Source organism: Alosa sapidissima, chromosome 12 (genome assembly GCF_018492685.1).
Source record: "Alosa sapidissima isolate fAloSap1 chromosome 12, fAloSap1.pri, whole genome shotgun sequence".
NCBI lineage: Eukaryota > Metazoa > Chordata > Actinopteri > Clupeiformes > Clupeidae > Alosa > Alosa sapidissima.
This window is the reverse complement of record NC_055968.1, coordinates 5484148-5497037: the sequence shown is the minus strand read 5'-3', so window position 1 is coordinate 5497037 and position 12890 is coordinate 5484148. Positions and strand designations below refer to the sequence as shown.

General features: G+C 42.0%; 1 protein-coding gene across 2 annotated transcripts in view; it reads left to right on the top strand.

The window, feature by feature from the left end:
• The window catches only part of LOC121678180 (inactive N-acetylated-alpha-linked acidic dipeptidase-like protein 2), a 215878-nt gene that overhangs the window by 199386 nt on the left and 3602 nt on the right, over positions 1-12890 (top strand). For both annotated transcript variants that reach the window (XM_042057472.1, XM_042057471.1), the window contains 2 exons: positions 2934-3027; positions 8417-8615. In XM_042057472.1, coding sequence (XP_041913406.1) covers positions 2934-3027; positions 8417-8615 — 293 coding nt within the window. The remainder of the gene's footprint in view (positions 1-2933; positions 3028-8416; positions 8616-12890) is intronic.

Below are 12890 nucleotides of genomic sequence, written 5' to 3'. Positions count from 1 at the left end.
GACACTTTCTCAGGGGTCGGTAAGAAATCTCACTCTGCACTGCGGGGGAGAGCATTCAGGCCACGGGATTGTGGAGGACGGAGAGAAATGATATCCTTGGTACAAGCCAACACAATTTTAAGGATGTATTGGCCAGGCATCAAATGTGATGGGGGTGAATTAATTGTGTAGCATATGGGAGACAGTACTGGCATATGTTATGCTATGATAAAAGAAGCGACATAAAGGCCAGATCCTTTTTGGAGCTCTACATGTTGTGCCATCTTCTAAAAGTCTAGGGAGTAAACAATGTAAATTCATTTTCCTTTATCCCTGTTGTTCTTGTAACTCTTCTCTTCCAATTATCAAATGTAATTTTGCATTCATCAAATAAATGCAATCAACACAGTTGCTAGGCAATCTTGTTAATATTTTAACCAAATATTTAGCTAGGTCATATCAATATCTAAAACAAATATTTAGTGTTATTAGCTTAACTTATGATGGAAATGAGCTGCTAATTTGTTCAAAATAGCAAACATACCTCTGTAATTATTGCAATGGAAACAATGGAAATTGAAAAAATATGCAATGGCATATTTTCTTTTTCTTTTCACATGTTCATACTCTAATTATGGAACAATGGCAAATCGGCGTCTGCGCCTTAAGTTTGAGATGTTTTGCCTGGTGCGTGAACTCCAAAGGTTGAGTACAGTAGAAAAAAGCAGAGGCGCACTCAAGGGCCAGTGTTTTCTTGCCAGTTTTTTGTCTGTAGACTTGTTGAAAAAAAACCTCGGCTCTCAATACAAATTTGTATTAGAATCAAGCCCTTGAGTGCGCCTCTGCTTTTTTCTACCATACTCTAATTATATAACAGTGACATATGAATGGCATTGAGATGGTTTGTGTTTGTGTCACTTGTACAAGGCAGTATAAAGGCCAGTATAAATGAGCTGGCCTCTCCTCCATGTTTCCCATTGTGTGGTTTTCCCCTCTCCCATCACATGATGCTTTCTCCAGCACCTCCACTCTGCAGAGCAGCCCAAGAAATAAGACCATAAATAAGAAATCAGTGGCCTTCTCTGTCCGGGTGCATTACTCGCACATGATGTATGCTTTCTGCAGTATTATTACTCACTCTGCTCAAATCAATGCTCTAATCTTTCCCCTCCGTGATTGATAGCCCACCAGACCCAGCGTACACTGTAAGGCGATTTAATAAATAGCAGAAAAGCTCCATAAAAATTCTCAACTGGACTGTTAAAACATCGAAGCCTCCGCGGATGACACAGTGGCTGAAGGGTCATTCGGGAAAGATCACCCGGAGGCAGTGTATCCTTAAACGGAAAAGTAAAGTTAAATAATGGCCTCACCTTGGATTCAGCTTGAACATGTCCAGCTTACTGTAAAGCATAATTTGACAAATGCTAAGGCCAATGAATTTTAGCAGAGCATAGTTTGCGAACCCCCCACATGCTCACACACAGAGATGCACTCCCGCCACCGTGATAACCACTTCCTGCTCTACCTCCAGTCTCTTGCCTCCACCCAGGGGTTACATTAGGAGATGGTTATGGACGTCAGAGCTGCCATTTGGGTCTTGTGTTGAGATGGATTGGATTCCTCTGAAGCCAGACTAAGGCGAGGGTGTCTGGATCATCGCCCATGGGTCAGCCCAGCATGAACCTTGACGGGCTCTGTGGCGAGTGCTTCTCACCGCATGGTGAGCGATAAGCCTCCTGTTTAGGGGCTGGAATCTGTCAGATATACGATGACGGTAAAGTTGGAGTTGTCAGAGTTAGCCACTGAACAGCCAATCTCTGATCCGAGGTTAATACATAATTCCCGAGGCAGGGGGCTAATTCCAAATACGCACGGGAATAATAATAATACAAAAAACTGTCAACCTGTGAGGTTCTGGTGAAATTTAAGCCAGTGTGATCATTGTTTTCTGCTATCTTGTTCCCTTGGTCTATCTCTCTATGAGTCCTATCATGATCTCTATGAGCCTTAGAATCCACACTGAGAGGGATTAGTTTAGCTTAGCCTATCAAATAACCTCTTATGGGAATATATTATGCAGTCACAAATGAATGATTGCTCCACAGCCTCCAATGATAAGTGTCATTCTTATTAAGTGCCGAAACAGTATCAGAATCTCCACTGAGCAGGGGTGGCTGTCATTTTGCTGTTATTTCCATTTAAGGCTTTAGGTCACTCACCAGATGTATTTTTGTGTTTTCTTTCTCTGGCAACCTTTAGCCTCTGTGGTTCGTCTGATGACAACTTAATCTGATCTCTGTGTATCTGCTGAAGGTCCTAGACTCAAATGTGGCACACCAGGGTTTGAGGAGGCAATCAATAAGCTGCCGCTCATACAGCAGGCAGATATGACGGCCTGAAAGAGATGAGACGTGTGAAATCCGCTCCATCAGGAGGAGAGATACCCCAGAGCCATGTGTGATGCCTGACTGTCTGAGGGGTGACAACACAGGGCTCTTGTAATGTGGTTCAGTAGATGGACAAATAAAGAGGTGTTCGCTGGTTGCCCAAATTGAGCTGTTGGGTACTACAAGACTCTGATCAGGGCCCAAGATAGGGAGAAATCAATGAGGGGGACACATACAAAGGACAACAAGATGGAGCATAACCCACAGCTGGGAGTTTGCAGCCAGCGACATGACCAGCCTTTTGAGAGGCGAGATAATTGTAGACCATCAGTCTGTAACTGTGTTAGGTTTGGATGAAGGACCATTTAGGCCAGTTGAATTGGACACTCTGAACCCTTAAACCAATAGTTGTAGTTGGGCAAGGTGACCATACCTTTCTGTCTTGAGATTTTTCTTTTTCTATCTGGGATGTATCTGACACTGCATTTTTCATCCCCTCCAATAAATACACGGCCTGGACAAATTGCGGGTGTAATTCACAGCTGTTCTCTTTTATTGATTTAGATGACAGCAGAGGCCATACTGCGTCTGAGCACCGACCCGGTCCTCCCCTTCTACCCTCTAGACATTGCCCTAGATGTACAAAACAAACTCAAAGGTAAGATCACTGTCCTGTTATGGACACTTTTTTGCTTGTAAACAGGGTGCAGCATGCCTATTTGTATAAAAGCTTTGTTTATGTAGAATGAATGTCTTTTTTTTGCCTATACCAGTGGCAGGTTCTGTAGGTAATATGGACAAGCCTCAAGGTCATCAACAATCAGGTGTGTGTGGTGGAGGGGATGGAATATAGCCCTTGGACTTAAAAAGCATAGACTAGACATATTTGTTCCGGGCTGTGCTTGGCTTATAATGTGCTTGGCTGAACTAAAATCTCCACAATTATCATAAAACTTTAATGGGTACGGGTGAAAGATGCCATGCTTGGAGACATGCAGCACAATAGCAGGCAGTAAAGCCAGGAGCAGGTGCTTTGTAAGCCGTCCACCCTCCTCTCTTTCCTCCACTTTTGTTTTCACTACACACCCTCACAGATGATTTCGGGTGTTTTATTGCAGAGGTTTTCCACTGTGTATTATTCATCTCTGCACATCAGCTGCCAGCACCAGATGATGTAGTAGTAATGTTGCTTTTGCCACGACTGCAGTCACTATAGGTTATAATAGTATGAGGTGGTCATAGGGGAGGATTAGAGCACTCAATACACTGTACAATTAGGCATTAATACATCACTGACGAGGCAGACAGAGGTTGACTAAATGCTCTGCACATCCCAGTGTGCGTGTGAGTGTCTCTGAGTGTGTGAGCGCATGCCTGTGTGTGTGTGTGGGTGTGTGTGTGTGTGGGTCTATGCAGTGAAATAACTCACTTCTGCAGTCCAGCCAGGGGACTGACAGCCCCTCCTCCTCCCCATAAGAATGATTTAGTGGTAGATCATCTGTTTAGGTGGATGTATCGATCCCCCTCCGCTCCCCACTCCCTGCTCTTCACCCCACCCCATCCCACACCACCCCACCCCACCCCACCCCACCCCACACCACCCCCGCCCCCACACCCGCCCCCTCAACCTAGCACTCGAGGCCCCTGGCAACGCGACCTTGATTTCTGCATTTGTAAAATTCAAATCAGTGGCACCGGCATTTTCTCCCTTTGCCGCCACTGAAAGCGAGGGGGGATTATCAGCTTTGGACTCGATTGCCTTTCAATCCCAGCCGCCTTCAAAAAGGGCACCTCAGATAAAGGGGGACCAGAAAAAAAAGAAAAGAAAAGAGAAAAAAACGATAGAGCCAGGAAGAGAGAACGTTTGTCCTGTGACTTCACTAGGAAAAAAATCCCTGAGGGCCATAAAATAGCTTTCCCTGAGTTTCATTTCTAAATGCTTGGCTCCATTTTTTAGTGACTTTGAACTGGGTCTGAGCTTCAGAAACAAGGAATTTATTAGGAAAGGCCTTCAGGTTAGCTTTACTGTCAATTTTCATTCAGTGCAGATAGTGGCTTAACTAACAGTCAAACACTTACACACACAGTCACACATTCTAAAAGACAACACAACGCATGCATACACATGTGTGCACACACACACACACACACACAGAGAGAGAGAGAGACGCATACAAACACAGAGAGAGAGAGAGACACATACAAACACAGAGAGAGAGAGAGAGAGACGCATACAAACACAGAGAGAGAGAGAGACGCATACAAACACAGAGAGAGAGAGAGAGAGAGACGCATACAAACACAGTTCCCTTTTAATCATCATTTTTATTTTACTCTCTTCAATCCCTTTAATTTTCTTTTCACTTTAGTGCTATTATGTTTACAGCACCTGAGGGCTCTAATGTTTCCACTGTATAACTGCACAGCAGAGGACATTAAACATGTTAGGATGAGCATGTTTTCGCAAAAAAGGTGCAACAAGGGACATTGTGCAAAAGGTGCAATGTGGGTCACTGTTGGTTTCATAGTATCACTATAAAAATGCAAATACCATTATATCTTGATATGATATAATATTGTATATTTGTATACTGCAGATCACTTTGTGATAACTGTGGCTCTGAAAATAAAAACAACTACAATAGCACCCCTAACAATGGAGGGCGGGGCTTAGCGACACACGAATGATCTGGGGTTCCTCGCTGGAGGTACACTGAACTAATGCACTGAGATGGCAGGAGGACCACAAGCAGGTTGAATTAAATATAGCGTGCTTTTATCTCTGCAGTTATAAATAAAGCCAAAGATGGAAGCTTTGTAAATAAATAATTCTGGGCAGCTGGGGCTTGATCTGGTGTCTCTTGATGTCACCCATCACTGTTTTTGGGGCATAGAGGAGTAAATGGATTTTCACAGACACCACGTGCAGATGCACTATTCATGAGAAATTAAATAGATTGTCTGAGATCAAACAAGCCAGGCTAATTGAATCTTTCAAGATCCTTTGTTCGCTTTGGTCTCTTTTTCTCCTTTTTTTGCTCACTGTATAAAAGCAACACCTTTAGATGCTCCCTGTCTTTCTGAACATCACATCTGTGATGATCTTGATGCTCTAGGAATGCCCCCCTAATAAAAGATTGCACAGATCGTTGAATTGGTGTGGGTGTGCCTTATCTGCATCTCGCCCTGAGATTCTGATATGTTTGTGGGCTCTTTTCATTTCCCATTCAGGCTCTCCTCCCCAACTGAGGACCTTGGTGTAACATTGCATCATACCGTGCGCTTTGTCATCTGAAAGTGACAGGGGCTTGTGTGATCTCCTAACTGACTCCCTTCATTTGTTCAAATGGAAGTCTCAGCTGGGTCTATGCCAACACCACTATCCCCACATTTCCGTCTGCGTCAGAATCTCTGATAGGTTACAGCAAGCCTCCCACATGTTTCATAACTGCACTGCTCCCATGGAGACGGGGGAGGCACAAGGAGAGGAGGGGAGAGACTGAAGTTTGTGTAGGGCAGCAGCTTCTTTGCTATATTTATCCTGTCTTTCTCTCTCTCGCTCTCCTTGCTCAAAGTGAGTTGTCACAGCGAGAGCAAACTCTCCTGTGACTAGTCCTGTTCCTTGCTGGGCCTCTGACTTTTTTTTTTCTGTAGTTGCTGTTACGCACTCACTCACTCACTCACTCACTCTTTTCCTTCCTTTCTTTCTTCCTTTCTTTCTTTCTTTCTTTCTTTCTTTCTTTCTTTCTCTCTCTCTCACACAAACACAAACACACACACAGACACACATACACTACATGCACACATGCACACATGCACACATGCACATGCCGATAGATCAGAGGCAGCAGTATGAAGCGTGTGTAAGTGTGCTGAGCACAGCTGTAGTCAAGGTTAATTATACACAGACATTAAAGAGCTTTAAGTGTGCCACATCTTTGAAGGGTACTCTGAAGCTATTAATGTGAAATCTCATATACCCTCAGCAGAACTGATTTTCTTCTGCCTAATGACTATTGCTTTTTTATGCACACATAAAAATACATTTGAAATGCATAAATGTAGCAAACCAAGATCCAAAAAGTAAAGCAGCGCTTAAGCGCCCACTGTGTCATTAGCTAAATCAGCTTGTTGCTTCTCCATTAGATTCCCTCGGTGCACTTGTGCAGCAGTGACAGACACATTTGCAGAGTCCATCGTGTCCGACTTATCGACAAAGTTCAGTTACAAGAGAGTATTTAGTCAGCATTAGAGCACAGAGGCATAAGAGAGACCTGCGGCGAGGTGTGCGGACCGTGCCCCATCCATCATCTCCATTGGCTTCTGTGATCCTGCTGTACCGCTGTCCTTGGCCTTGTCCGAAAATGTCACACACACTTGGTGCTGGGCTCGCCTCCTCAACACTGCTTTTGCCACAACGTACATTAGCACTCCATCTCTCATGACTGCACTGGAGTCGCTGTGAGAGTCGCTCTGAAACTCAGTCACACGATGACATGCCAGAGAGCAGTTAGGCAAACCTGGGTGGCTGAGCAATGCCTAGAGTCAGACAAACGCAATCAGTCTTGATTTTGAACGCACCTCCTGTGTGCTATTGTTTAGTCATGTGTCTAAAAATGTGTAATGGTGCTAGATGTTTATCTCATTATCTGATCGAAAGCCAGGGTTGAATGAGCATTTCCGCACAGAGCCGAATTTGTATTCATCAGCTGCCCTGGGCTCTTGGCCTTCTTTCTTTTTTGCATAGTGATATGTCTTTGATTCCAGTGCCATTCATGAATTGCTTTCAAGCAGATATCGTACTGTGGTCTCAACATGAAATTTGAAATATGAAAGAGTGAGATATTGCCCTCATAATTGAAATGTACTCTAGTTGTATTTTGATTGGAAAATGTGTCTGTATTTGAGAGGCCAAATGAGATATGATGTAATGAAATGCCAATCTCTCAAATGCTTCTGGGCTCTCAGGTAGTGCACTTTATAACTTCTGCAATGACATTATGTGTTGCCTTAGTAGGTAGCTCTATACCACAGTAGAATGCAGGATTGCAGGATTTAAATGTCCTGATTTTCTAGTGACATTCTGGTGTTCACTATTATTCATGAAGCATTTAGAAATTACAGCTCTGCTTGAAAGCATTGTAGCATTTTATGTGAAAAGGTGCTTCAGCACATTCATTGAAACAAATTGTAAGTGCAAATCTTCACAGATAAAGCTAATTTACTGTGTCTTACTACACTGTAGGAATAGGAATATAGGAACTATAGGAATGCAATTATACCCATGGAAAGTGCTCTTTGTATAGTGTGTATGAGATAATGCCTTAATGTAAGAATGATGTGGTAAATATGTGCATAAGGTAATGGGGGAACCTCCTATTTTGATGTGGTTAATATGTACATAAGGTGACAGGCACTATACTATTTATTTTTTTCAACACTTGCATGGTGTGTACTTAGTTCACATTTGTCTATTTTACCACACACTCTTGTCCTTAATAGCTTGTCGGTGAGCTTCATAATGCAGTGCTCAATGGATTGGTTCCATGTCGCAGTTTAATGTGCGAACTCATGCAAGGGATTTGTGTTTTAATTTGATCACAGGCCTCTACTCAGGGGAACTCTGAAAAGACAACAACAGCAATATGTTAAAAAGAAGCCAAATACTTCATTGAATTAAAGTTCTTAGCTGAATAAAAGACTGAGCATTGTGCCTCTTCTCTCTCTACTCCTCTGAAAGCATAATAATAATCTGACTCAGGGTGCATTTTAAATTGTTTTCATTGTGCATCCAAGATTTTATTAATTTTAGGAAAGTAATGCAACAGGTTATTTCTTGAGCAGACTGATATGGTTTCTCTCCATCTAGGGTTGTGTTTTTACTGCAAGTGTCTCTGATTTTATTTTGTCCTTGAAGCAGATGTAGAATTTCAATAATTGTTTACTTGAGCAATGTGAATGTGTTGAGTGAAAGGTCAGCGGGTTAGTAATCCACAAGCCCTATTTACTGACAGCCGCCTACACCACCCGCTTTATTTCCCATTCAGATGACCCTCTGCAGACAGCCGAGCTGCTGGCAGCCGCCGCCATCTTGAGAGACAATTCCACCTTCCTCCAGTCCGAGAGCATGCGGCCGGCCAACGACCCCAAGGAGAGGGACCCCTCCCACGTGCGCATGCTGAACGACGTCCTGCAGGGCCTGGAGAAAAGCTTCCTCATCCCCGCCCCCCCAGCTGGCTTGTGCAGGTAAACACATATCACCATCACCACCACCACCCCTACAACCTCCATCCCATCACTCAAATTGTAGATGAGAGCCTCCCTTTTGAGCCTCCATCCGCACAAGCTGAGCCCCTCTCTGCTAAAATTTGACCCTCAATAATTCATGGGTTTAGACCTCTCTTGGAGGACTGCTTCAGTTCTCCTGCAATCCATTATGTATTATATATTAAGGCAAAGAGTTATCAGATAACAAAGGGAATGGAGAAGGTGATGGAGACAAGTGGGTAGACACTGTTTGATGTTCCTAGACGGAGAAAAAGAAATCAATTATTGAGAGGGCCAGGCGTGGAGTAAAACAGACTGAAAACTTTCACCACGGAAAGGAGGCGACTATGTAAAACATATGTCTTACAAACGAGTTGACATGCTGCCAAGGCACTACAAAAATGTCACCACGACAGCTGCTGCTGTGGCGTGCCATAGAATCGAGTTTAACGTGTTTGAACGGCAGCGCGTTACAGAATCTGCCTTTTGATTTAGTGGCCATATCCATTCTCATTGCAGTCAGAGACAATCTGAATTGCTTAGGGAGAACACAAAACACCAGAGTGCCACTCTCTCATGAGCTTTTAATACCATTCTGTCTATTCCTGAAGACAGACAGCCCAAATTGATGTTTGCTTGCATTACACTTGCTGACATTACTCTCAATTGTCCATGCATGCTCGTATCTGTCTGTACCATGAAACATAATGTGTCTTTTGAGATCAATTTACCCAGTTTTTTTTATGCTGCTAAAAGGCTACGGCAAATTCTGAAGCAGAGTCGGAAATGTTGAAGTTCTTGTAAGGAAATGAATGATGACATTACTTCCCCGTAGTGTATTGTGGGTGACTATTCCAGGCAGCCGAGATAGACATGCCAATTTGCATTTCTGTCAAATGCACTCTCTTCAGACAAGCAGGCTGACAGGGGGCTGAAGGAGAGAAAGGCTGGTTTTGAATATTTCATTTTGTGGAACTTTTTGCTTTTACTTTTTGTTTTACTTCTTAGCCTTCAGCCAAATGTGCTGACTTCGCCTCAAGACATTTTGTAATATTGTTGTTTTTGAACATTACAGCATAAATATGAAACATACATCTTGGCAATATGGATGTTTTATATTGAGCTACTCCCAATTGTAGATCAGCACATATTCAGGTGAAAATAAGCTGAATGTTTAATTTGAAATGTTCTATTGCTCTTTGATAAGGATGGTGCTGTGTCATACTGAGAGACAGCTATATTATAATTAGGGCTGGAGGACTTTTTGCATATTTACTGTTGTTGCATATTTACATAAATTTCGATGTGTCTGGAAGACTTGAAAGTAGACTAAGTTCTTAATATTCGGTTGCCATCATCTGCTGTCCTCTGCTGTGATGTTGCAAACTTATGTATTGGGTGCTTGTCTGATTCGCAGCATGTTAAGTATTTCAGATAATTTAAGGCCCACATTTTAATCATTTTGTCAGTGTTACAAGTAGAACTCATTTAAACTGACTGCAGCAAAGAGGCCAACATGGAGATAAGCGGGTGTAATATTGTACTCCAGAGAAGTTGAACTTAGAACATCACTGAAGCATGGCACTAAATGGGAATTTCAACACAGATTTTATGAAGTAATATCAATATACCTCTCAGACCCATCTCAGCATATGACATTACAGTTAACTACTTAATCATAATAATGATAAAGATCAACACAAACCGTGACTATCTTCAAATAGTCATGTCTGTTCAAAGTGCCTTTCCAATTACAGTCTACCTGGCACTGTATACCAGATTCCAGCGGGGTGTCATCCATTGTTTAAGAGTTTGTGAAATTGTACCAAAGTGCCACTGAGCACCATTGTGATTCTTTCCACAATTATCTTTATCTAGCCACTTTCCCTGTGAATTAATTGCCTCTTAGAGACACAAAGTCAGAATTATGCTGTACAGACATCCTTAACTAACATTCCAGCTTAATTGCCTTCCACATTCACTCAAAAGCATGCAATATATACAACTATGTTCTAGTTTCTACCCTTATAATAGTTTTGATGATGTTTCCTTTTTATCAATTGTCATTTTAGGCAGATACTTTTGTGCTTAAAGAAAGAAAAAGATAAACATGAATAGAAGCTGAAAAATTTCACTTATTCTGACATATTTGTCCAGCTATGCCTACGCTTTAGGCTTTAGGGCACTAATGTTACGGATACTGGACTACCTTGATGAACAGTTTAAATAGTTTGGATTGTCCATTAGATGTCAAATGTGATTTTAAGGCCAGATGTTCCTATCTTGTGTTGGCAGACTGAAATGAGATGCAAGTGGGGTTACTTGCTTGATTTCTTAACCTCAGCTATTCTGGTCTGCTAGGCCTGAGGTACTTAATTCATTGATATTTATTTTTACTTGGGACGTTGTCATTGCATTCCACGGATGCCTTCAGTAATTTTCACTCATTAGAAGGAGGAGCTGCCATTGCAGAGGCGACATGATTGTAATCAGATGGTAATCAACATTTTCTGGAGTGGCTTGATTAAATTAGCAGAAGGTGAATGGGAAAAGATTAAGTGCCGGGGCCTTGTAAAGCACAATATCCATTTATCTCCCTGTGTTCAGTTGTTGAGCCACTTGGGAATTAGTCTCATCTCGCTGACCCCCACGTTCCTCCAGTCGTCTGGGTAAGTTTTTCACCTCGCTCCGAGCAGTTTGGACTCATCATGCTAAGACAACGAACGCATTGGGAGATGGAAGGTGGAGGGGTTACACCGACATGATTTTATTCTAGCCACACAAACTGTGTGAAATGTTTGGTCTAGTTCTAGCTGTGTCCAGTACATATCAAGTTACTATAATGAGTACACGCACTAAGGAAACCTTGGTTGATTAAGACGTCTGTGAGTCATTTTCCCTTAGAGGAAATAGGGGAATAAGGGAGGGTAGTGATGAAGTGATAGAAGAGAGAGAATGAGGGAGGGAAGGAGGTGAGAGGTAGAGAGAGTGGAGGTGGGGGATTGTAGGCTGTCGTGGAGACAGCTGTGAGGTATTTGACCTGACGAGGTCTCACAGAGATGGATGGCACTCAAACATACCCTGTACAGTCTGCTGTGGCAGCTAAAACAAATGTCTTTATGCTGTCAACAACTGACAGATGATGCCTGACTGACACAGGGGATGACTGTGTTTTTAAAGGCTAAATCCAATTTGGAGTGTTGAAGTGGAGAGCTCTCACTTGGTTAAAGACGTGAGGTTACTGAGCTCTCTTGATCAATAGCCAGGGGATTTCATGGAGATTGTGTGTTTAGGGACTTTCAGACTGTACATAAGGGACCAAAGACCAAAAACAAAAGCGTCATAATACATGATCCTGTGTTTACATGCGTCATAATACATGATCATGTGTTTACATGATACATGCGTCATAATACATGATCCTGGCATTAACATTTAATGGTAATATTTAATGGAGCCATCCTTACACCAAAAGACTTTGACAAGATTTGGGAAAGATTCTTGAAAGATTGTAATCTTTTGAGTAAAGAATGGGGGCCATTAGTTAAAAGACTCCAATCTTTCAAGAATCTTTCCCAAATCTTTTCAAAATCTTGGTGTAAGGATGCTAAGATGTGGCTACAAATTCTATATTTTGAGTTTAGTAATATTTGTTTTGTTTTTTTAATATAATGACACTTACTATGCATTTTAACAGAGATTTGAATGTTGAATGTGATTCAGGAAAGATCAAATGTTCGACACAATATTGCTTTCTCTTTTTCATTTCTTGTTTAATCAATGTTGTGATACAATATCCTAAATTGCTTATACCCAACCAAGTTGGAGCTGTGGATTTTCCATCAGATCTTTTCAGACCATCATCATCTCAGAAGAGAAAATTGTACCTGTACAATTGAAAGATTAGCCTATTGATTCAAAATTAGAAATCCACAATGGAAATGCATTAATACCCCTTTCAGCAACTGGCAGTTAACTCTTTGGCTTTAATTTACCCAATTGAGGTGTCTGGCGACACTGATTGAAGTTCTTTCACGGGAACGATACTGGGCCTGTTGTGTAAGCCATGGACTCATGAACATAAACTCAAGGTCAAGGTGATGCTCTAAACCCAAGTCAGCTTGTTTACAGATAAAGAATTGGCTCATTTGTTCTACTTGTCCAGCCAGTTAAAACGACAAAAAAAAAACTAAAAATCAATGAATGACCTTAGAGCGTGAAGAATAAAAGCTTCTCACATTCACCTGCATTACT